This window comes from Podarcis bocagei, assembly GCF_964188305.1.
Source record: "Podarcis bocagei genome assembly, chromosome: 10".
Taxonomy (NCBI): domain Eukaryota; kingdom Metazoa; phylum Chordata; class Lepidosauria; order Squamata; family Lacertidae; genus Podarcis; species Podarcis bocagei.
Genome location: NC_138135.1, coordinates 59,922,502 through 59,945,733, shown reverse-complemented (window position 1 = coordinate 59,945,733; position 23,232 = coordinate 59,922,502). Strand labels below are relative to the sequence as shown.

The following is a 23,232-nucleotide window of genomic DNA, read 5'->3' as shown; positions in this document are numbered from 1 at the left end:
CTAGCAGTTTGAAAGCATGTCAAAGTGCAAGTAGATAAATAGGTACCGCTCCAGCGGGAAGGTAAACAGCATTTCTGTGCACTGCTCTGGTTTCGCCAGAAGTGGCTTAGTCATGCTGGCCACATGACCCGGGAAAAGCGAGATGAGTGCCGCAACCCCAGAGTCATTCGCGACTGGACTTAACTGTTAGGGATCCTTTTCCTTTACCTTAGGCATATTTAAGGGAAATCATAAAATAAAAAGACACACTAATAAATTACTAAAAAAAGATTCTGATTGATGGTCTGTTAAAATGATTGTGCTTTATTTATTCAACAACAACCATAAGTATACAGTTTTCAGATCAGACATACAGGTCTCCACATATTCTGCAATGACAATAATGTACGCTGTACGCAATTGCAGATCTTAGTAGCAGCAAGCAGTGCCATAAATCTCTTTTCCTGTGTTCTTAAAAAAAAGGTGTCCCATTGAAAATACTGAATATGTGAGTTCATAAAGAAACTATAATGTATGGTGTAACAGCTGGCAAGCATATGGATATACAAACATGTCACCGTAGGACACATTCATGAAATTAATTTTTGCCTTGCTTTTGGGATTTGGCTAAGGTTTGCCCCACCGGATTCAATGGTTTCATTTCTCCTAGAAAAGCATTCTCTTGCTCTCAATTAATCACTAACTTTTGGAGTTAAGTAGGAGCGTGTTTCAAGGGTAATTTTTCCTTCATCCCCATTTGGGTAATGTTACTGATTGCACACTTCTGGTAAATGGTGCAGAACAGCGAACATTGGCTAAACTCCATCTAATACAAGTCTTAGGTCTCTGTCTTCCCTGGGGATCCCAATTTGCAGGAGGGAGCAAGTTCCCTAGGATGTTATGATGTGGCTGTGAGGAGTCTCTCATGCTGCCAACTTGCCACAGGGGGATTCAAATCAATCTGCCTTGGCTGACCAATCGAAAGCCCCGATTGACCTCCTGAAATAACAAAAATAATTTATTATTTATACCCTGCCCATCTGGCTGGGTTTCCCCAGCCACTCTGGGCGGCTCCCAACAGAATATTTAAAACATGATAAAACATCAAACATAAAAAAAATTCCCAATACAGGGCTGTCTTCAGATGTCTTCTAAAAATCAGATAGTTGTTTATTTCCTTGACATCCGATGGGAGGGCATTCCACAGGGTGGGTGCCACTACCGAGAAGGCCCTCTGCTTGGTTTGCTTTAACCTCACTTCTCACAGGGAGGGAACCACCAGAAGGCCCTCAGAGCTGGACCTCTGTGTCTGGATGGGGGAGGAAACACTCCTTCAGGTATACTGGGCCAAGGCCTTTTAGGGCTTTAAACGTCAGCACCAACACTTTGAATTGTGCTCGGAAACGTACTGGGAGCCAATATAGATCTTTTAGGACTAGAGCAAAGTTGGCCAGAGAGAAGACTGCTCTCCTCTGGTCCCCTCCTGGACTATGCGTACAGCCCTGGCTATGGGTCTCCAACAGTTTGGTCAGCAACTTCTCTGCCATCCCTCATTTCCTTGCTTTCCAGATTTTGCCACTTGGCGGGTTTCCATAAAGTGCATGACTCTGGAAGAAATTTTAGTCACTAGCACAATCAGACCTGTGATTTTACCTTCCTCATTGCAATGCAGGGGTTGGGACTATTAACATTTATTGTCTCAGCTTGTTAGCCGTGGGAGAGGCATTGGGCAGCATCTATAGCTGGGTTAACCAGGTAATGGGTGCCCCACTTTCCTCAGATGGAATCCCCTTAATGGATCTTGTGGTGGCACCTATGCCTGCAGCCCTAGCTCAGGGAGGGGCATTAGGCTGCTGAACCCCCAGGTTGCTAGAGGGGTGTAAGTGGGCAAGACATTCCAGCTAATTCCTCATATGTGAACATCAACTAGCAGTCGGACCCATTGATAGCAGGATCACCACCCCATGCCATGCCAAAGCTGTGCACTGTGTTGTGGCTAGGATAATTATTCCCCTATCAGTCTGGAAGCACAGTTCATCCACCTAGGCTGCTAAACCTGTCTCTGTGTCACAACCAGCTCAAAAGCTGGACAAATGGATTGAGAGCAGATATTTCATCCGCGAATACCTTAAGTTGTTTGGAAGATTAGACACAGGCCTGAGATTGACAAAGCCCTTTCTAATCAGCAATGATTTTTCGAGGAGTGGAAGGGATCACCTTTCCTTGAAAGCTTGGAGGACCCTATTCCCATCTAAAGTGGCACAGATTGTACCAAGCAAAAAGTATGCAAAATTCATATCAGCTACCATTAACCAGGCAGAAGGTGCAGATGCACAGAGGCAAAACTTGTGTCTTTAAATTTTTGCTTCCTCTGACTATGGAAAAACATGTTCCAGAAGTCATTGAAATAACTGTGAGCTGTTTTGGTGAAATGACTGCTTCGCTCATGTGCAAATTGACTCTTTGGTCACACCAAATTATGCTAATTCACTGTGGAATAATTTGGAAAAGTTGTTTACCCAAGAAGAAGTGTTAGAAGTTAGTTAGGGTTGCCATATTTCCAAAAGTGAAAATCCAGACACAATCCCCCCCCCAATCTAAAATAATAATGAAGTTTTAAAGGTATTTTGAAGGGAATTCATCAAAATCTACACTTCCAACATAGGTATGGATTTTCTCAGACATTTCTTGCAATTTCTACCTGGACACTTGTTTCCGATGGCCGAATGCCATATATGTCTGGGTAATTTTGGAAATATGGCAACCCTGTGTTAGTTGAACGGTTTCAGGGAACTAGTGACTAAAGGCACAACTTCATAACTTCATTGTGAGCTATTGCCAGTGAAATACTTCTACATCATTTCAGTTCATTGGTTATGCTGGCTGGGACTGAGGGAAGCTGTGGTCCAAAATATGAGGAAGGTTATGCTAGAGAAAATTTTGAAATTTAAAAACTGAGTACCGCAATGTATTCTATAATTGATCATGATGAAGACAGCACACAATAAAGGGATACTTTCTCCTGATCTCTTCACATCAAACAAACAAACATTATCTCATGGAAATCTTGTACCACATAATACACTGACCAGACTCCTTTTTACACATTTACTTTTATCAATGATGAGCAACTACTTATGAAAATATCTGGTCCACACTAATTATTACAGTAAATGTCAGTGGGCTTTCATGCTATAGTGATAACTTCATATAAAAATATACGTATAAAAATATAGCCTGGGTCGCTTTCGAAACAGCAGCATCTGAGGAAAATTAAACACAATGTACTACAGCATAGGAAAACCATACAATGGTGATTATGCAGAAACTGCATTGCACATTTGCCAGCATGAACTATAACACAACCAAAATTCATTCTTAATAAAAAAGGAACCCGAGTCCCACTTTAATACTACTATGAATATAAACATCTTTGTACAAGCAACCCTCTCTAAGTTTTTGCTTCCATTGCAAGAAAACCCAGTCACAAGAAACCACATAACGTAGAAAAGAAAACAAATATATAAAGAACACAGCCAGAATTAATATTCAGAAATCTAAAGATAAAAGGTAGTGATTTTTAAGACTGTACAATAAAACAGGCCTGCTTTCCCCCCACAAACATACCTTTGGCCCTGCTGCAGCATCTTTCATGCTGGAGTCAATGTATGAATTATTTCTGCGACAAATATGTATTCATTTCTTTAAAGCCTACAATGAGAGGGAAATGCTGAGCTTGCAAATAGAATGCAAATAAGGGCAGGGCTTATTATATGTGCAAATTTTGAGGTCATCCACTGGGAAATGTGGAAATTGTACCTTCATTTTATAGGTGTGATGGCTGGTGGCACACACTTGGCCGGATGAGGGGAGGCTGCCAGTTGGGGTATTCCAGAACTCTATGAGAAATTGCACATGCAATCTATGGACCTTCTGACTCATAGCAGGGTTCCAAAGATCAGTTCAACAAGCTCTGCCTGTAATTTTTGGGTGCTGGAAGCATCCGCCATGACGCTTCTGACCTTTGGGAGCGACTTCCGACATAGCACAGGAAGTCACACTCATAAGCAAAACAGAGGGTTGATGTATTGTGATGGCTCAGACTGTGAGCCAGAAAGTCCTCTGTCCAAACTTGGTATCAGGCACTAACTCACTAGGTGGCTTTAGTAAAGCTTTGCTATAAGGTGTGACCGGAAAGTTTGGTGAATGGTCACAGAAATTGGACAGCGAGAAATATTCGAACAGACATACCTTACAGGCCTTCAAAGTAGGCCATCTCTGATACAATGCACCATTGACAATGTTTGTAGAACTGTTGGAAACTTCTGGAGAAGTCCTCTTTTCGAACTGCTTTCAGATCGCTCGTCACAGCAGCTTGGAGGTGTGAAATGTTGGAAAATCTGTGCCCTTTCAGTGCAGATTTCAGTTTTGGCAAAAGAAATCAATCTGGTGGGGCCAGATCGGGAGAATAGGGTGGGACAATTCAGTAACCTCAGTAACGATTTCACGCGGAATATGCAATTCTTCTGCCATCATTCGGATGGACAAGCACCGATCCCGCATCAATAACTCACAAACTCTGTTGACATTTGCCGCTGTTCTGCTTGTCAACGGTCTGCAAGACGGAGGGTCATCTTCAATGGTTTGCCACCCTTCACGGAAAAGCTTAAACCACTCTTACACTGTCTTTTGAGTTACAGCTTCATCTCTGTACACAATTGTGAGCATTTCGTGGGTTTCTGATGCCAATTGTATATTAGAATATTTCTCGCTGTCCGATTTCTGTGACCATTCACCAGACTTTCTGGTCACACCTTGTATTAGCTATTGTGCAATCCAAAACATGCCAAGTCTCTGCTCCCTTTTAAAAAAAATTGTTGTAAAGCTCCAATAAAATGAGTGGCTTCTCCATGGCTGCACACTTGCGGGTGTTTGGAGAAGTTCTCGTCTCACATCCAAGAATAGTTCATAAATTAAGGAGGACCAAGAGGTACAAAACAACATATTTAGGGCCAAACTAGACGTGATGTGAGAAAACAGCTGTGGACATGTGTGCAATTTTAATTAGTGCTGCAATAGGGAGGTTAAGTTAACTTGCAGCTCAGATCTAAAGCAACCTGCCCACAGGGTGATTTGGAAAAGAAAATGATTTCATGATCTCCAGTCATGGCACTCCCATGTCGTGTCTGCGTTGGCCCTTAGGACTAAAGGACCTGTTTGTCATCATTACCTAAGTGCAAATGCTAGAAATGGACATCTGGTTCTATAGATGAAGATGTGATGCCTGTTCTTAAGTGCATATTCTTGTACTACTATTTTGCTATGCCATAAAACTCTTCAAAATGGAATGAGATTTGTTTCACCAGCAATATAGCATTCTAATCTGTACCTAAACTTGAGCAACATATATCACATCCTATATAACATTACATTTACTTAGCTTACAACTGTTTAAACATTTGGCAATATTTCAAGTAACGTCTCCCCCTCCCTTTGCCCTCACTGCCATTTCTCGTGCTTCTCTGTCTCCCATTCTGAAACCACAGACACGTGTGGACACATCTTGATTTTATAAGGCTTTGCGGAAAGTGCCACATGTCTTGAGTTATGCTGGTATGTTCAGCCACTCAGAGAAGTGTGTAAAAAAATAAAATCCAAATCTGGTATGGCCTGTGTATCGCCACATGGGAAAGAGAGGAGGCTGGAACCAGGCACTTCAGCCAAGCAAAGTTACATTCCAATAACCTTCCTGTCATTCGCACAAATGCGGCTGAGGAGGATTTCTGAATACACCTGGTTTATTGGACCTCGCACGTGATAAGGGGACTGAGAATTTGAGGCGTAGGCTTGCAGTTTCATCAGGTTGCTTTGGCTGTTGAAAAATTTGCCCAGAGCATAGGGCCTCGATAACATCATTGCCATGGGAGAGCTTCCTTCAGAAGCTTTAGATTTCACCACCTGAAAAAGAAAGAAAATGTGCTTGTGAAACTTTCATACGGGTGTTTGAGGGTAACAGAATGCAGAATCCGTTTAAGCTATGGATGAATTGCAGAGGGATAGCTGGATTCTATTTCTGCTTTATTTTGGATTAGCCTAACAGGCTGATTAACTTCCTCCTGGAGCCTGATTGGTCTTCTCCTGTAAGCCAATCAGTTGTTGCATTTTAGGATCCCACTTGCCTATTGTTCTAGGATCCAAGCTTAGTATATAACAGCATTTCATATCGGCTGTAAATAATTCGTTCTAACAAACCCTGACTCCCCTCCAGGGAGCTCTCAGCCGCAGCGTCTGCACGCGCCGCCATCTACAAAACGGTTCGTGATAATTTTGAAGCATGGAACATCATCGCCCTGTTGTCAAGCCCTGCTTGAGCTTCAGGGCTCAGAGACCAGCCGCCGCTATCGCTTTTCACTTCTGAGCAACTTGAGCATTTTGACGTGACTGCAGATTGACGCGCCTCCTCTAATTCTTCAACTGTTTCATTTTGAAATGCTCCATGACTGAGAATCTCCGAGTGCACCGTCCTGCTTTTCACAGCAGGGATCATTCTGGTTGAAGTCAAACACCTGAAACCAAACCAGCTGACGCAGCTGCTTCTCCTCTTCCTTTCATTTCAGCGCATCAGCTCCAGACAAAACAATGTGTTGATGTGCTTTGAAGTGCTATCCCATTGAGGCTCCTCTACAGAAGCAGAGTGGTTCCATGATATGTTAACTCTGAGGTTTGTATCCAATGGAGACTCTTGCCTCAGCAAAAAAGGCTTCCACTAGCACAAATCAGGGTCCAATCTACATTTCCCAGACATAGCCGGTATTTATCCCTCATAAACTGCATCCTGGTGGAAAGCGCTGAAATGTCCGGTAAAACCCATACGTATGGCAGCCCATGTCGGACGTGTAGATTTTGGCAAATTTCAACAACTTTGCCTGAAGCTCAAACTTTTGTGTCCAGATTTTCAAAGCAACCCTGTGCTTTCTCCCATACTGTTTCAGAGGGCCCCCAAACTCTCAGGAGCAGCTTTGGGGGGTGACAACATGGGGCTTAGCAGGATAGAGGCGATCAGCTGGCAGTGGGTATTCTAACTTGCGCAGATGGAAAGGCATTCCTCAAAAATATCAGTGGATCAGCCTTAAATGTTGAAGGTACATTCCATGTCTTTTAGATGGGCAGTTTGCAGTTTTCCCAGTAGTGGCAGTTTTCCCAGTAGTGATGTATGGAAGTGAGAGCTGGACCATAAAGAAGGCTGATCGCTAAAGAATTGATGCTTTTGAATTATGGTGCTGGAGGAGACTCTTGAGAGTCCCATGGACTGCAAGAAGATCAAACCTATCCATTCTTAAGGAAATCAGCCCTAAGTGCTCACTGGAAGGACAGATCCTGAAGCTGAGGCTCCAATACTTTGGCCACCTCATGAGAAGAGAAGACTCCCTGGAAAAGACCCTGATGTTGGGAAAGATGGAAGGCACAAGGAGAAGGGGACGACAGAGGACGAGATGGTTGGACAGTGTTTTCGAAGCTACCAGCATGAGTTTGACCAAACTGCGGGAGGCAGTGGAAGTCAGAAGTGCCTGGTGTGCTATGGTCCATGGGGTCACGAAGAGTCGGACACGACTAAACGACTAAACAACAACAAAAATGGCAGTTTAAGAGATGGCCAACTTTTGTCTTCTTGAGGGAATGTTCTATTCTCCAGACATTGTTTGAGGGCCAGGAGCACAGTTTGCCACAATAAACTGACCCCCCCCCCAAGAGGTCAGGTTCCATGACCAATTTGGTGCTATCTAGCATAATTAAGGTCTTTATTATGGAGCATGGTATACTGTGTACAAGTATGAACCAAATCCAATATGGAGATGTAACCCTGAAGTGTGTCATATCTGCCCTTGAAAGCATTATTCTTTTCTCCCTGAGTAAACTGTTGGAATGACATTTTACCCGGCTTAATATTTAGCAGGACCATAAAAGACCAGATAATATTACAAGGGGGGACTGCCCACCGGCTATTTCTGATTGCAAGCAAAGTGCTGTAATGTACACAGAGATTGCTTAATGCACTTTAAATGGTATCTTTGGGGAAATCTCAAATCTCTTTGCGATTAGCACCTGCCGAGGGAAAGAAGTGTGTAAATGCATGCGGATAGAGAGGTCTGCTGTAGGGATCTGCAGATCGAGATACAGATCAGCCCGATGCTGACAGAATCTCTCAATGCGCCTTCTCAGTTCAATGAGCACAAGCACAAACTCTTCATCCCTGGTCCCTTATTCTGCATTTCTATGCGTGCTTACTCATGTGAAAGTCAATGGGGCTTGCTAGTAAGTGCATTCAGGGATGCACCACAACGTCTGAAGCCCTAGTGTGGGTTGCCTCGGTGTGCTTGCGTTGCAAATCTTTGCACCAAAGCTTGACAAAATGTTGTTGTTGTTTAGTCATTTAGTCGTGTCCGACTCTTCGTGACCCCATGGACCAGAGCACGCCAGGCACTCCTGTCTTCCACTGCCTCCCGCAGTTTGGTCAAACTCATGCTGGTAGCTTCAAGAACACTATCCAACCATCTCGTCCTCTGTCGTCCCCTTCTCCTTGTGCCCTCCATCTTTCCCAACATCAGGGTCTTTTCCAGGGAGTCTTCTCTTCTCATGAGGTGGCCAATGTATTGGAGCCTCAGCTTCAGGATCTGTCCTTCCAGTGAGCACTCAGGGCTGATTTCCTTAAGAATGGATAGGTTTGATCTTCTTGCAGTCCATGGGACTCTCAAGAGTCTCCTCCAGCACCACAATTCAAAAGCATCAATTCTTTGGCGATCAGCCTTCTTTATGGTCCAGCTCTCACTTCCATACATCACTACTGGGAAAACCATAGCTTTAACTATACGGACCTTTGTTGGCAAGGTGATGTCTCTGCTTTTTAAGATGCTGTCTAGGTAAATCTCTCAATTGACAAAATATAGCCCTCTAATTGGCTCAAGACCCCTCGGCACCACTGTCCCAGCAGGGGGCAGGAAGGAACCATGTGGCTCTTGGATGGATGCTGAAAAACATCTGCCCAGCTGGGGTGCAGGGTAGGGCAAAGCTGATGTCCATGCCCCCAGCTTGCTAGCGGGATCCACAAAAGCAGCTTAGGGTTAGTTCGGACAGTAGTTGGGACGTCCGAAGGCCATGGGAAAGTAGAGATGCTTTATTCACAATACAGTGATACCTCAGGTTACATACGCTACAGGTTACAGACACTACAGGTTACAGACTCTGCTAACCCAGAAATATTACCTCAGGTTAAGAACTTTGCTTCAGGATGAGAACAGAAATCGTGCTCCGGCGGTGCGGCAGCAGCAGGAGGCCCCATTAGCTAAAGTGGTACCTCAGGTTAAGAACAGTTTCAGGTTAAGAACGGACCTCCAGAATGAATTAAGTACTTAACCCGAGGTACCACTGTAATGTTGTGGCCTTGTTTAGCCCCCCCCCCCCGTTATTGCTCCCCAATCTTGCTTTGGCATGGGCGCCCTTGGCTCACGTCAAGGATTAAATGACAAGCGATTACCTCGTGAAAATGGCACCCGCACTTCCCTTGCAAAAACTCCTTGTACCGTCCCATGGTAATAATAAAAGTATCAACCACTTCATAGCCATATTGCTTTGCAGTGTTCAAAATAGCTTGGTTTTCCTTCCACAGATCTCTCACTTCGGCCTGCAATTGAAATCAGGTCATCTCATATTATCTCATTTATCCAGCTTTTAGTTAAATCAAGACATGTTATCATTGGGACAGTAAGCATATGGATATTATGTACAGGTGTTGGGCTGGAGAAAAGATAACCTTAATTCTTGAGTTATTTGATCAGTGTTTCCCCCAGCAAATAGTTAAGCGCAAGCATGTATTTCTTCAGAAGAGAGGGAGGAACAGAGGGGGAAATATTGTGTCCCTTAGATGTCACACTTTTTTAAATAACTGAACCCCAAACTTACAGATGTGCACAACTGAGAACGTGCAAAAAGTGCTGTGCTCCAGTGTGGTAGTTTGGGACTAGAAACAGAATTCTACCACACCACATTGCATGCATTTAAACAATTTTCCAAATTTTTTATTTTTATTTATTTTTTATGTTATTTATTTGGTTGATTTTTATTTTTTTATTTTAATATTTTATTTATTTGATTGATTGATTTCTTCATCCGATGACCACAGGGTGGTTTACAACATAAAAACACAAAAATACATACCATAGTAACAAACAAAAGCCATACCCACCCCCGACAGTCTAAAAGGCCACAGTCAAAGGCCTGGGAGAACAGATTTAATACATTACAGTAACAAATGCATAGATGGTACATAGCCTGAAAATCATAGATGATAATAATTGTATGGTACTGTATAAACATGTTTTTATTTTTGTGGTTGACAGAATGGATGAAGGGGCTTAAACTGTGGATACGAACTATCCCTAGAACCTGTTTTCAATGCCAAGGCTCAACTTTGAAACACGTGACATAAGAAAATATGAACGGGCCTTTAGGCAGGTGCAAAGTACATCACTCAATATTCATAGAGAGGTTGCTCACCAGGATTTAAGGGAAAGGGCTTCCAAACCAGGCCAAACGCTAACCCCTTCTGGCCAAGTGTTTGGATTTAAAGCCAATTTAGGGAGCCTCAGAAACAGTTTCTACGCAAATGCAATTCTGGTTCTAAACGCAGCATAAGGGGTCTTTATAGTATGGTGTATTTTAGAATGGGGTTCAGAGTTTTTAGGGGGGTTTGAATGTTTTGTGTAGTTTTTATGTAGTTTTATGTAGTTTTTATGTAGTTTTATGTAGTTTTTCAATTTCATTGTTCCGCATGGGACAATGAAAATAAAGATATTGTATTGTATCATTAAAATTAAGGTACACTGCTGCTACTGTCTGTTTGTCAATTTATAGTTTGTTTATTTGATTGTATGTTTGTCTGTTGGTTGGTTTGCTTTCCTGGCATAAATTTATCTATTTTAAAACAATAAAGATATAAGATATACAGTTAAAAATTAAATTAAGGTACAGTGGTACCTTGGCTGTCAAACTTAATCCGTTCCGGGAGTCCTTTCGGCTCTCAAAACCATTCAAAAACCAAGGCGCGGCTTCCAGTTGGCTGCAGGAGCTTCCTGCACTCAAGCGGAAGTTGCGGAAGCTGCGGAAGTCACAGAAGCCACGTCGGACATTCGGCTTCCGAAAAAGGTTCACAAACCTTTCAGGTTCCAGGTTTGCAGTGTTTGGGAGCCGATTTGTTCGAGAGCCAAGCCGTCCGACAACCAAGGTACCGCTGTATTAGTAATGCCAAAACATGCAGCACCATCTAGTTCAGTAAGTAGAGCAGGAGACTCTTAATCTCAGGGTTGTGGGTTCAAGCCCCACATTGGCCCAAAAGATTCCTGCCTTGCAGGGGGTTGGACTAGATGACCCTCGTGGTCCCTTCCAACTCTAAGTTCTACGATTCTACGTGTTTAGGATGAGGCACATCACATAACCTGGCAAAATATAATGTACGGGCATAGCAGCTGTGCTCGACAGGAACATGCCCCACCATACTTCTGAGGAGCAATGTGTCAAACAAAATAAAATTGCAAAAACATCCTAACGGAGAAAAAATATAACCTACTGGTGACAAGAAATGCACTCCATCCACTGGCAGGTGAAAGCCCATTCCCAGGGATTTTATCACTACCAGGATATTTGGGAGATTCGCCCTGTGGATCAAATGAAATAAAACAAACATTTTATTTACAGATATATAAAACTGACGTACCATAAACACCTCTTACTTTTGTCTCCGTTTCGTATAATGTCCCATACAATGCAGAATCAGATAAAATGATGTCTGTTTTTTTTTTCCTGGGAGCAGCCAGTTTGATACTGAGGATATGAGCTATCAAAAGTGTAGCACAGGGTTCGCAAGCCCTTGGCTATCACCACACTACATTCCGGATCATGTTTTGTCAGTGAATTGTAGCTCATTTTGGTGAGTGGGGTTTTTTTTATTGGAATCTGTCTGGTATTTGAGTGACACCTTCCCAGCAAGCAAAGTGAGCTCAAAATGGCTTACGACAGTAGCAAAGCACTGGAAAATGAAAACATGTCCTAATACGAAAAACTGATCAGTTATGCAGAGTTGGCAAAGTTGAAACATTAACTACGTGAGAAGGACAATTGTAACTTCAAGGAAGATTGGGAACTTTTTAAATAGAACAGCTATTTAAAAAAACAACAAAATGACATGGGCTCCTTGGCAGGTTTTGAATAAACATCCACAAATTTATTAATAGAATATATGACAGATAAGGTAATGATATGTACAAACTTTAACATGCAGAGAATAATATGTACAAAGAAATCAGAGAGGTGAGCTGAGGGAAGTCTTTGGTGAGGGGGAGAGGGAGGGATGGGTAGGGGAGATAAAAAGGTGGAAAATAATGTAATTGATTATTTGGATTGATAATTTGTTCTGTTGAAATTGTCTAATAAAAATATTTTTTAAAAAAACAAACAAACATGCTCTAATACAAAAGAAATGCATGTCATTCCATAATTCACAGGCTAAAACTGAAGCTTGCAAGAGGACAGGATATTTGGGAGATTCGCCCTGTGGACAGTGACATAGCATGGGTTGCCAGTGCCCGGGGCCACATGAAGGGGGTACGTATGCACATTCCACTGTCTAACGACATCCCCATCACCCAGCAGATCGCAGCCCTAGAGCTAATAAAAGAAGAGTTGTTTTGTTGTCTGCAGAGGGAAGGTTGACATATGTCCTGATTTTCCCAGAAATACTGCAGCCTGCAGCAACGTCCAACAACTTTGGGCCAAAAAAGAGCTCAACAACTTTTCTCACCAGATTTTCACTGTTTGAAATATGGCAACCCTTGCAGAGGTCACTTCCTGGTTCGCATGTAGAAACCCATTTTCAACTGAAGCCCACAGTTGTATTGAGGCAGCACGGGGTGTTGAAATTTTGCACCCCTAACAATTTTGCACCCAGGGCAACCGCTCCTATGGCCTCCCCCCATGCTATACCACTGCACAGAGCACTATAAAAGGTATTGAAATCCTTTGGAAGAATGGGCTCTGTGAAGATGACTGCCAGAAAACCTCCTAGGCACGGAGAAGTCATCATGCGAATTGAAGTGGAAGTTATTTTACAGTTTGGTGTAAGAACAGCAACGAAAGACTGTAGCGTGGACACTTACCGCTTCAGCACTTTTTGAATAATATGTAAGTGGTTGAAATTGAGCCATTGGACACCACCGACAACTAATATAGTCTGGTCTGTGTTCTCTAGCGGCTGTGATCTGAAATAAAGAAGAAAGCCAAAACTGCAAAATATACCCTGCAGCAGAATCAGAACAGATGGCAAGCGTTCACTTCAGCCAACCCTACAGGCCATTCCTGGCCACAAACGGCTGATGTCATTTAAAGTTACATAAGCTTAAAGAAATTAGAGACATATTAAGTAGTTATACTTTTTCTCGTTTTCATTTTGCACAAATCTAGATGTAGATTTGGCAAAGGCAGCACACACACACACACATACACACACACACTGTCAGGGAAGAGGATTTCAGCATTGTGCCAAGATATCAGCATTGCACTGGAATTTGAAGGAGGTTGCAGGGTGACCTCTTCACAATCTTCTCTTTTACTCAATGTGCAGAAATACCCATGGAATAGTAAAGGTAAAGGGACCCCTGACCATTAGGTCCAGTCGTGGCTGACTCTGGGGTTGCGGCGCTCAGTGGCGTAGCGTGGGGGGTGCAGGGGGGCCCGGCCGCACCGGGCGCAACATCTGGGGGTTAGGGTTAGGGGGCGCAAATCCACGGGTTAGGGGGCGCAAATCCACGGGTTAGGGGGCGCAAATTACTTGCCTTGCCCCGGGTGCTGACAACCCACGCTACGCCACTGGCGGCGCTCATCTCGTTTTATTGGCCGAGGGAGCCGGGTCATGTGGCCAGCATGACTAAACCGCTTCTGGCAAACCAGAGCAGCGCACGGAAACACCGTTTGCCTTTCCACCAGAGCGGTACCTATTTATCTACTTGCACTTTGACATGCTTTTGAACTGCTAGGCTGGCAGGAGACCCATGGAATACTACTGACAAAAAGGGGGCATGAAGAAGAAGAAATAATCTGTCAGATGATACATCACTAAGAGGCAGAGTGTGATGTACGGCTCAGGACCGCAATACCTCAAGGACCGCCTGTTTCCATATGAACCTACCCGGACCCTGAGATCAGCTTCTGACGCCCTCCTACATGTGCCTCCTGCTCGAGAGGTCCGGAGGGTGGCAACATGGCAATGGGACTTCTCTGCAGTGGCTCCCCATCTGTGGAATGCTCTCCTTAGGGAAGTTTGCCTGGCGCCTACATTATACACCTTTAGGCACCAGGCAAAAACATTCCTTTTTAACCAGGCCTTTGGCTGATTTGATTTAGAATAGAATAGAATTTATTATACTCTGCCCATCTGGCTGGGTTTCCCCAGCCACTCTGGGCAGCTTCCAACAAAGTATTAAAATACAGTGGTCTGTTAAACGTTAAAAGCTTCCCTAAAGAGGGCTGCCTTCAGATGTCTTCTAAAAGTCTGGTAGTTGTTTTTCTCTTTGACATCTGGTGGGAGGGCATTCCACAGGGTTGGTGCCACTACCAAGAAGGCCCTCTGCCTGGTTCCCGGTAACCTCACTTCTCGCAGTGAGGGAACCACCAGAAGGCCCTCGTCACTGGACCTCATTATCTGGGCAGAACGATGGGGGTGGAGATGCTCCTTCAGGTATACTGGACCGAGACTGTTTAGGGCTTTAAAGGTCAGCACCAACACTTTGAACTGTGCTTGGAAATGTACTGGGAGCCAATGTAGGTCTGTGCCCTGTACATTCTATGCCCTTCTAAAATGGGGCTATTTTCTGGAGGGAGGGTGTTATTGGGTTGTTGTTTTATTCTGATTATATATGTTGTGATCTTTTCTGTGAACCGCCCTGAGACCCCCAAGTATAGAGGCAGTTACTGAAGCTCAGCATTATAGTAATCAGGGCTGCCGACTTGCCCCGCCCCCTCATTGAGGGGTCCCAGCATCATGTGATGTGTCCTGCCAACGCTCTTGTGTTGGCAGTGGGGGATGGGGTGCATGGAGGGTGATCTTCCGAACATCCCGCGGATATACGCCAATGCTTGCCCATGCTTGCCTGGCGGCAGGGGATGCCAGCCCCCTCAAAAATTTGGGGGGGCCTCAGCTCCCTGCCCACAAATATTGAGGGAGCCAAAGCCCCTTCTGCCCCCTATAGTTGGCACCCTAAGTAGTAATTCCTTTTCATCAATACAAGAACTGCATAAAACGTCTACAAGAGACTCAAACCTCTCACAAATTCCTTCCCTCTTGTGGCTAGAGCAGGGGTCAGCAAACTTTTTCAGCAAGGGGCCGGTCCACTGCTCCTCAGACCTTGTGGGGGGCCGGACTATATTTTGAAAAAAATTATGAATGCCCCATAAATAACCCGGAGATGCATTTTAAATAAAAGCACACATGCTACTTATGTAAAAACACACTGATTCCTGGACCATCCGTGGACCGGATTTAAAAGGCAATTGGGCTGGATCCAGCCCCCGGGCCTTAGATTGCCTACCCATGGGCTAGAAAATGCTAGCATAGAGACATTGGATGCAAGGAAATCAAGTGAATTGCTGTCAAAAATGGAACGATACCTTGGGAAACAGACGCTCCATCATACCTGAGTAGCAGCTGCTCAAGAGCCTCTTCAAAGGTTGGTCTTTGCTTTACGTCAATCCAAAACTGGGGGTAATAGGAGTAGCTGATAAAAGTGTCCCCGTTGTTCACGTTATGATAGAACTTCATGTCATGAGCCTTTTGCCATTCTTGGAGAGTCTCGTTCACTCTCTCTATTAAGTAATACATCATCCCTCTGTTGGTGGAATCGCCAATGAAAAGAACCTTTAAGGGCAAAAAAGCATATTGCAGCATTTCACGTTCTCAAGTTTGCAAGCATCTGCGGAACAAAAGCAGCTTAAATCGAAGCGCTTTTGCTCAGCTGAGAGGGTATTTATTTGTTTTCTTATAGTCAATGAATTTCTACACAACCGGTTGTCATAAATAACCTCTGGGCTGTTTGCACGTAGAAAATCATTAAAGCGACAAAACGCAATCACACCATAAAACCAATACTAACATCTGTAGGAAGCCAACCATGAAAAGCAGTACCCGTTACAAGTGGGCAACATGGATCAGCCACTTTCAAATACTTGGGGGGAAATACGCCACATATAAACGACATCAACCTGCCTGCTGCAGGTATTTGTAGGTATTTGTGTTCCACTTCTAATTCTGGCAAGGCTAACAATTCGCTAGAAGCACCCATGTTATGTAGAAAGACAGGAAACTGACTTATACCAAGGTGTAATCTACACACATATAAAAACCATTCTGAAAATGCTTATTTTTTAAAAAAAGAAGCATTTTAAAAAATACATTTAATTTTCCATAAGGCTCGCCATCGCCATCAAGTGTTGCGTTGTATATTGCACATAAAGGTAAAGGTAAAGGGACCCCTGACCATTAGGTCCAGTTGTGACGGACTCTGGGGTTGCAGCGCTCATCTCGCTTTATTGGCCAAGGGAGCCGGCGTACAGCTTCTAGGTCATGTGGCCAGCATGACTAAGCTGCTTCTGTCCAACCAGAGCAGTGCACGGAAACGCCATTTACCTTCCCGCCAGAGCGATACCTATTTATCTACATGCACTTTGACGTGCTTTCAAACTGCTAGGTTGGCAGGAGAAAGGATCGAGCAATGGGAGCTCACCCTGTCGCAGGGATTCGAACAGCTGACCTTCTGATCGGCAAGCCCTAGGCTCTGTGGTTTAACCCACAGTGCCATAAAGCACACTTAAAACATTTTATTTGCAGCTGTATAGCTGAGTCCCAAGTCTACATAGTCTGGGATTGGCCTGCCAAGCTTTCAGGCAGGAGTTTTCCCCAGTCCTACCCAGAGATTGAACCTCTGATTTTCTGCAAGCAGAGCAGATACTCTGTTGCTGAGTTATTCCCCCCACCCACCCAACCGAGTATGTTTTGTGATCCGTAACTGTGCTTTGTCCTTAACACAAAGCAAGTGGGAAAGAATGGCAATTACCGTATTTTTCGCTCTATAACACGCACCCGACCATAACACGCACGTAGTTTTTAGAGGAGGAAAATCCGTAGGCATGCCACCCGTAGGCATTCCCTCCATAACACGCACAGACATTTCCCCTTACTTTCTAGGAGGAAAAAAGTGAGTGTTATGGTGCAAAAAATACGGTAATTACCATTCAATTTCAATTAAAAAATGTGCAATAATTATGGTCTTGGTCAAGATATTGCCCAGCATTATAGCACTGGACAGCTATGTTGGAAAATGACCACAAGCTAAAATTTAAACTATTTGACAATTGCCTAGTGTAGAAGGGAGTCTGTGATTTTTGCTGCAAGGACCAACCATGGAAATATCTCATTATGTCTATAAAATGGGATTAAATTAGACAGGTATCATAAATCAGGCACAGTTAAGAGACTTACAGCAGAATCTAACCGCATCTACTCAGAAGTAGGTCCTACTGAGTTCAAGCTTTCTCCCAGGTAAGTGTGTTTTAGATTGCACCTTTAACTCCAAAATGCTCATTTGGGTAAAAGTATACAAGTTCCTGTTTAAACAGGTGTATTGTAAGGCCGTTAGTAAATATTGTCTTTTTAATATTTCGTGTTCTTAATAATACATTGCTGAGGGCGTTTTATTACAGCAGTAAAATGTGAATAGCTTTCTTACCATAATAAATAATATGTATGCTTCATCACCTTTCACTTAGAATGTAATTGTGCAATTAGGTATACCTAGTTATCTGAACAACTACTTATTATTCATGACCTGTTCCTCACTTCAACTTTTTCTGAAAAGTTGACGTGTACAATAATTAAAGTTTTATGCTTCAGCACATCACTGAACTATTACGGTAAAAGTTAATTAACCATAAACTTATATGAGGTTTTGTGACACAGATGTAAAACTAATTAAACAATTTTTATTTGGTTTTCACATTCCCCCCCCCCAGCACTGTTAAGCTCATGTCATTTCCCAAATGGATACAATTTAACAAATGTAATATAGCCTTCACATAGTTTGCGTTAATAAGGGCTTCAAAGACAAATTGCTGCATATAATATGAAAGGAAGTGAGTAAAGAACTTCTCAACCCGAAATTCCTTTCAGTCTCCACATATGACTGATTAAATTTGCTAACACACCATTAATCTATATAGACCCTCTTTTAAAAAAAAATGCTTTGGGGAATTTATATATTCCCCCTTTTCATGTCTCAGCCAATCCGTGGCTTTCGTTTCACCACAGGTGATCTTGAGTTAGTACTGACAGAAATAATTCAAGCACAAGGTCACATGCAAGGAAATGGGGAGGGAAGTGGTTCTGATGAAGGGAATAGCACCTATTAGAAATAGACTGAAACTCCACTCCTGGGTGGAATCTACACACATAAAAAAAAGCGCTGTGAAAATGCTTTAAAAAAAGTTTTGAAAAATACGTTGAATTTGGCATAGCTCACTCTCACCATCTAGTGTCACATTTGTATATCGCGCTTTACAATGCATTTAAAACGTTTTGTTTGCAGCTGTATAGCTGAGTCCCTGGACACATTTAATGGCTCCCATTGGACCAAGCATTCATTGGACAGCATAAATTGGTGTGTTAATTTGTGTGTTATGTTCCAGCTTTTAAGTGATGTAAAAGCCACTTCTAGAAATCTAGCGGAATAACATGCAAGTTTAGTGCTAATTTCCGTGTTACATTTGCTTCCAGAAAAAAATATATGTTTGCAATCCTGGAATCCACTTGCAAGCCTGGAAGTTTGTATAGGGCTGTGCACCTATAGGGTGCTCTGTAAGTGGGATTCCTTTAGGAATCACTTTTCCTCTCCTCAGCAAGTGATCCTGCAGGGTCCCACAACTAGCTTTCCTTAAGAAAAGCTCCTTTTCCTACAGCTGGGTTTATCTTTAAGTGTGCTTAATTGTAATAAACGTTTCTTAATTTGCATAACATATAGCAAAATCTGTACATTTTTTTTTTTTTACTTACTTGTAAACTTGGGCCACCGGCTATTGTACCTGAGACACAGATCTCTGTCAAATGTTAGACAGTCAAGCCATGCCTATTAAGAATTGCATTTCCAAGCAACCATCTTAGAATGTTCACTACAAGAAAAGTCAGTCTAGTGAGGTCCGGCTGAGACCTGCACAAGAATGTGAAAGAAGATTTGTTAAGATTATTACGCAGAAGCAATGCCATGCATTAGATACCCAGCAAAAGAAACAGAGTGCATGCAAAGTGTGTCTATGCTCCAACCATAATACAGTGGTACCTTGGTTCTCAAACACCTTGGTACTCAAACACCCTGGAACCCAAACACTGCAAACCTGGAAGTAAGTGTTTATGAACTTTTTTCATAAGCTGAACGTGCTCCGTTTTGAGTGTTACGCGTCCGATTTGAGTGCCTCACTTCTGTTTTGAGTGTTACGCTGAGGTCTGTCTGTTTTTGCTATTTATTTTGTGTTTTTGTTTTTTGCGGCTCTTTTTGTGTGTAAATGTGTGGAACCCAGTTCAGCTATTGATTGCTTGATTGTGTGACTGCAGTACACTGTTTATGGCTTCCATTTTATGGATGGATTGTAAAATTCATGTTAAATTGCTGTTTTAGGGGTTGTTTTTAGAAGTCTGGAATAGATTAATCCATTTTGCATTACTTTCTATGTGAAAGCATGCCTTGGTTTTGGAATGCTTTGGTTTTGGAACGGAATTCCGGAACGGATTAAGTTTGAGAACCAAGGTACCACTGTACGTTGTGTTTTAGTCTTCGTCTGAAACATGTCACATCTTAATGTGTGACTGGGACCTATTTCATTCAGTGCCTGAATACTGTCAAGTCAAAGCCAATTAGAAATGGAAGCACGACGGTCACAGGGAGATAATTCTGAAGTAATATCAAGGCTACTTTAATATATTAATAATAGCATATATTCATGTGCAAACTTATGCCAAAGAATGTCGGGACAATGTATTTGGTGCTGAGATAAACTGAATCCCTTTTCAGCTCTCCTGTTCCAAATTTACAACCTACCTTTTTGTTTTTTACACATTGTTGCAGCTCTGGTTTGTTCACAATGGGATATTGACAATCGTGCGGCTGCCATGTTATCTGCCTCCAATCACAGGTTCTGTTGTCAGAACAACTCAGACAGGGCACAATCCATTGTCCTAAAAACAGAACATAACCACACTTTGGTTTTCATCTGGGTTTTTGTTAAACACACTTGTATTTGCTGTTACTAAGAGGAGGTGTCTGTGACTAGGACCAGATTTCTTTCCACCGCCTGGTCACTGACTGTCAGACAAGACCTCAATGTGACAACCTTTAAGCTTGGCAGAATAACGCAAGAATCTTATTTTTGTATTTGCCTTTCCTCCAAGGAGCTCAAGGCTCCTCCAAGGAGCTCAAACCTAACTCACAGCCCTGTGAGTTAGGTTAGGCTCAAAGATGGTGACTGGCCCAGGGGTCACCCAGTGGGAATTTGAACCTACTTTATACCAGGTCAGATCGTTTGTCCATCTAGACCAAGGTTTCCCATCATCCCTGACCACTGGTCCTTCTAGCTAGGGATGATGGGAGTTGTAGTCCAAAAACACCTGGAGACCCAAGTTTGGAAAACAGGCCTAGGTTTTTCCTATCACCTGCTACCTGGTCCTTTCAACTAGAGATACCTGAGAACTTGCCCATGCAAGGCTTGAGCTCAATCACGGATTTTTGATCCCTTCTCTAAACATTGCAAAGTTATATTTTTTTATAATTAATTTATACAACACTAGACAAGTGTTGAACAAAGTTCCTGCTGTCGACACTTGCCTCTCCTGGTTCCTTAGGAGATTAGGGTTTTGCCACTGTAGTATCCAAAGAAAAGCCTTCCTCATTCTGTATAAAGCTTTGCCCATCTTAAGCTGCCACCATGAAAGGAGAGAGTCTTCTCTCCTTTAATACTATTTTAAAAGTCTTTTTCACCAGCTCATTTCCATCAGTATCCTATGGATGTTGACTTAGGAGCTAAAACCCATTGTGGTCAAGGGAGCTTATTTCTTGATCATAATGGCTACAGGAATATCTAGGAGTAGTAAGGCATTGTGCACTTTTTAGCAATATTAAAATATTGTTATATATCCAACAGACATTTGTTTCTCAAGAAGCACACAGAGTTCTGACCTAACCTAGCTGTGTCATCAGCATTCAAAGTTCATGGTTCATTCTTGATCTTTTTCACTTAATGTGGCTCCCTGTAGCAAAATAACCTGCATTCTAGTGGGAACAGGATGCCTTTCTGAACCTGTATGAAATATATCAGGAACAAACCTTTTGTGTCTCCCGTTTCACATGTTTTCAACTGCGGCTCTGAAATGGCTGACAGGTAGTCAGCAGAGAGAGGTTGCAAGCCACAGGGTTCTTCAGGATGAATGAGTGTGCCACAATCCTGTATTAAAATGTGCAGATACGATTTGTTAACACCCAGCCATTATTTTGTAATATCATATATAAAATACACTGGACAATACAATATTAAGAACTCCCCAGTTATGAGGAATGTTTCAAGGGAAGCTGTTCTTTCCTGGTTCCTGCTGTCAGGCATAGCTGGCTCTGAAACGTAACCAAAAATCAAACATACATAATCCCAACTCTGCAACTATGGACTTTTTCTTCTTCTGGGGATGCACAAGTCTCTCAGTCATAGTTCCATTCAGCTTCTTGCTTTCGGAATATTAAGATCAGTTCTCCACATTTCCACATCAGTTTGCAATTTTAAAAAGTTATCATGAAAATTTGCCAGGTTACCTGCATCAATTTGTACTAAAATACACATGGTGGTTTGCAACTTTGCCTAATATACCAATTTTGCAAAGCAATTCCCCCCTAAAATAATACATTTTTTGTATGCCATCTTCACAAATATATGCATTTCTAAGGATTCTTTACCACAGTTTATGTACTTTTGTACATGTTACTTTGCTAGATAGCTGTATTGCAAAATTCAGTGTGCATTTTGAAGGATGATAGTGTTGTTGTTTTTAATTTCTATATAGCTCTGCATCTGAGGATCATAGGGCAGTTTACAATATAAAGACACAAGAATACATGAGAAAACAAAAACAGTACCCCACCCCACAGTTGAAAAGGCAAAGGCCTGGGAGAGGATTTTGCCTGATGCCTAAAGACATGCAATGAACATGTGAGTAAGATAGTTGCCTTTAAATATGGACTGAATTGAATTTCTCTCCCATCCCTAAATGATAGTACAACAGATGTGTTTTGCATGTAGAAGGTTGCAGGTTCGATCCCATGCAGTTCCAAATAGGGTTGGGGAAAATTCTGGCTGAAACCTTGGAGAGCTACTACAGGTGCAGCAGAGACAACACCGAGAAAGGTGAACCAATCTCCAGTCTTGGAACAAGACAGCTTCATATACAGAAGTATCACAACCATGCGCTTTCCGTTGGTGAATCTGTCAGGTCCGTATGGAACCTCTGAGCCCAGGATTTACACAACATTGGAACAGTAACCACCAACAGTACTATCAAAGGCTTCTACCATGTGGCATGACAATTTGCACAAGCCTTCACAGGCAAATTCCAGATTCCTGAAGCAACTGCTATTGCCGTCGCCCGAGTGTCATAAGAAAACTGAACAGGAATTTTCTTGTTCATTTCTTGAGGATGTTACAGGTATTTAAGCAATATGCCAAAATCTTTGCTTTCATTGCGGGCTGATTAAATGCATCTTTGTCAAGATGCCTTCAATTCAGCTAATGAAAATATGACGAAAATGTTATTTTATTTTGTTTAATGTTTAAAACGACCCCTGATCTCTTGCAGCGGATGAATGCAGGATGTATGCAGTATGCGAGGGAAAGCTAATGTCTTGTGATCAAAGGCGGCATTAATATTGCCTTGTAAAATGGAGTGGCCAAAGGTCAGCTACTCACATTTACTTTAGCTCCGCATAAGATACTCTGAGGATTTTATTCAGAGCGTGTGGCTTTGGAAGGTTCCTTACAGGCACTTGCAGAACTGCAGAATTTCCAATGCTTTATTCAAAGATGAAAGTTGACAAAACTTTGGAAGTTGTCAAAAATATCGGACACTCCAAG

The 23,232-nt window shown here is 42.6% G+C and overlaps 1 protein-coding gene across 1 annotated transcript in view; it reads right to left on the bottom strand.

Annotated features, from left to right (window-relative positions):
• Positions 1-276: 276 nt before the first annotated feature.
• The window catches only part of CPED1 (cadherin like and PC-esterase domain containing 1), a 123,546-nt gene continuing 100,590 nt past the window's right edge, over positions 277-23,232 (bottom strand). Inside the window, exons 18-24 of the mRNA XM_081211499.1 lie at positions 21,444-21,561; positions 20,163-20,299; positions 15,717-15,937; positions 13,185-13,286; positions 11,600-11,687; positions 9,512-9,658; positions 277-5,937 (exon numbers count right to left, since the gene is read on the bottom strand). Of these exons, the coding sequence (XP_081067625.1) occupies positions 5,710-5,937; positions 9,512-9,658; positions 11,600-11,687; positions 13,185-13,286; positions 15,717-15,937; positions 20,163-20,299; positions 21,444-21,561 (1,041 nt within the window). The 3' untranslated portion in view covers positions 277-5,709. The remainder of the gene's footprint in view (positions 5,938-9,511; positions 9,659-11,599; positions 11,688-13,184; positions 13,287-15,716; positions 15,938-20,162; positions 20,300-21,443; positions 21,562-23,232) is intronic.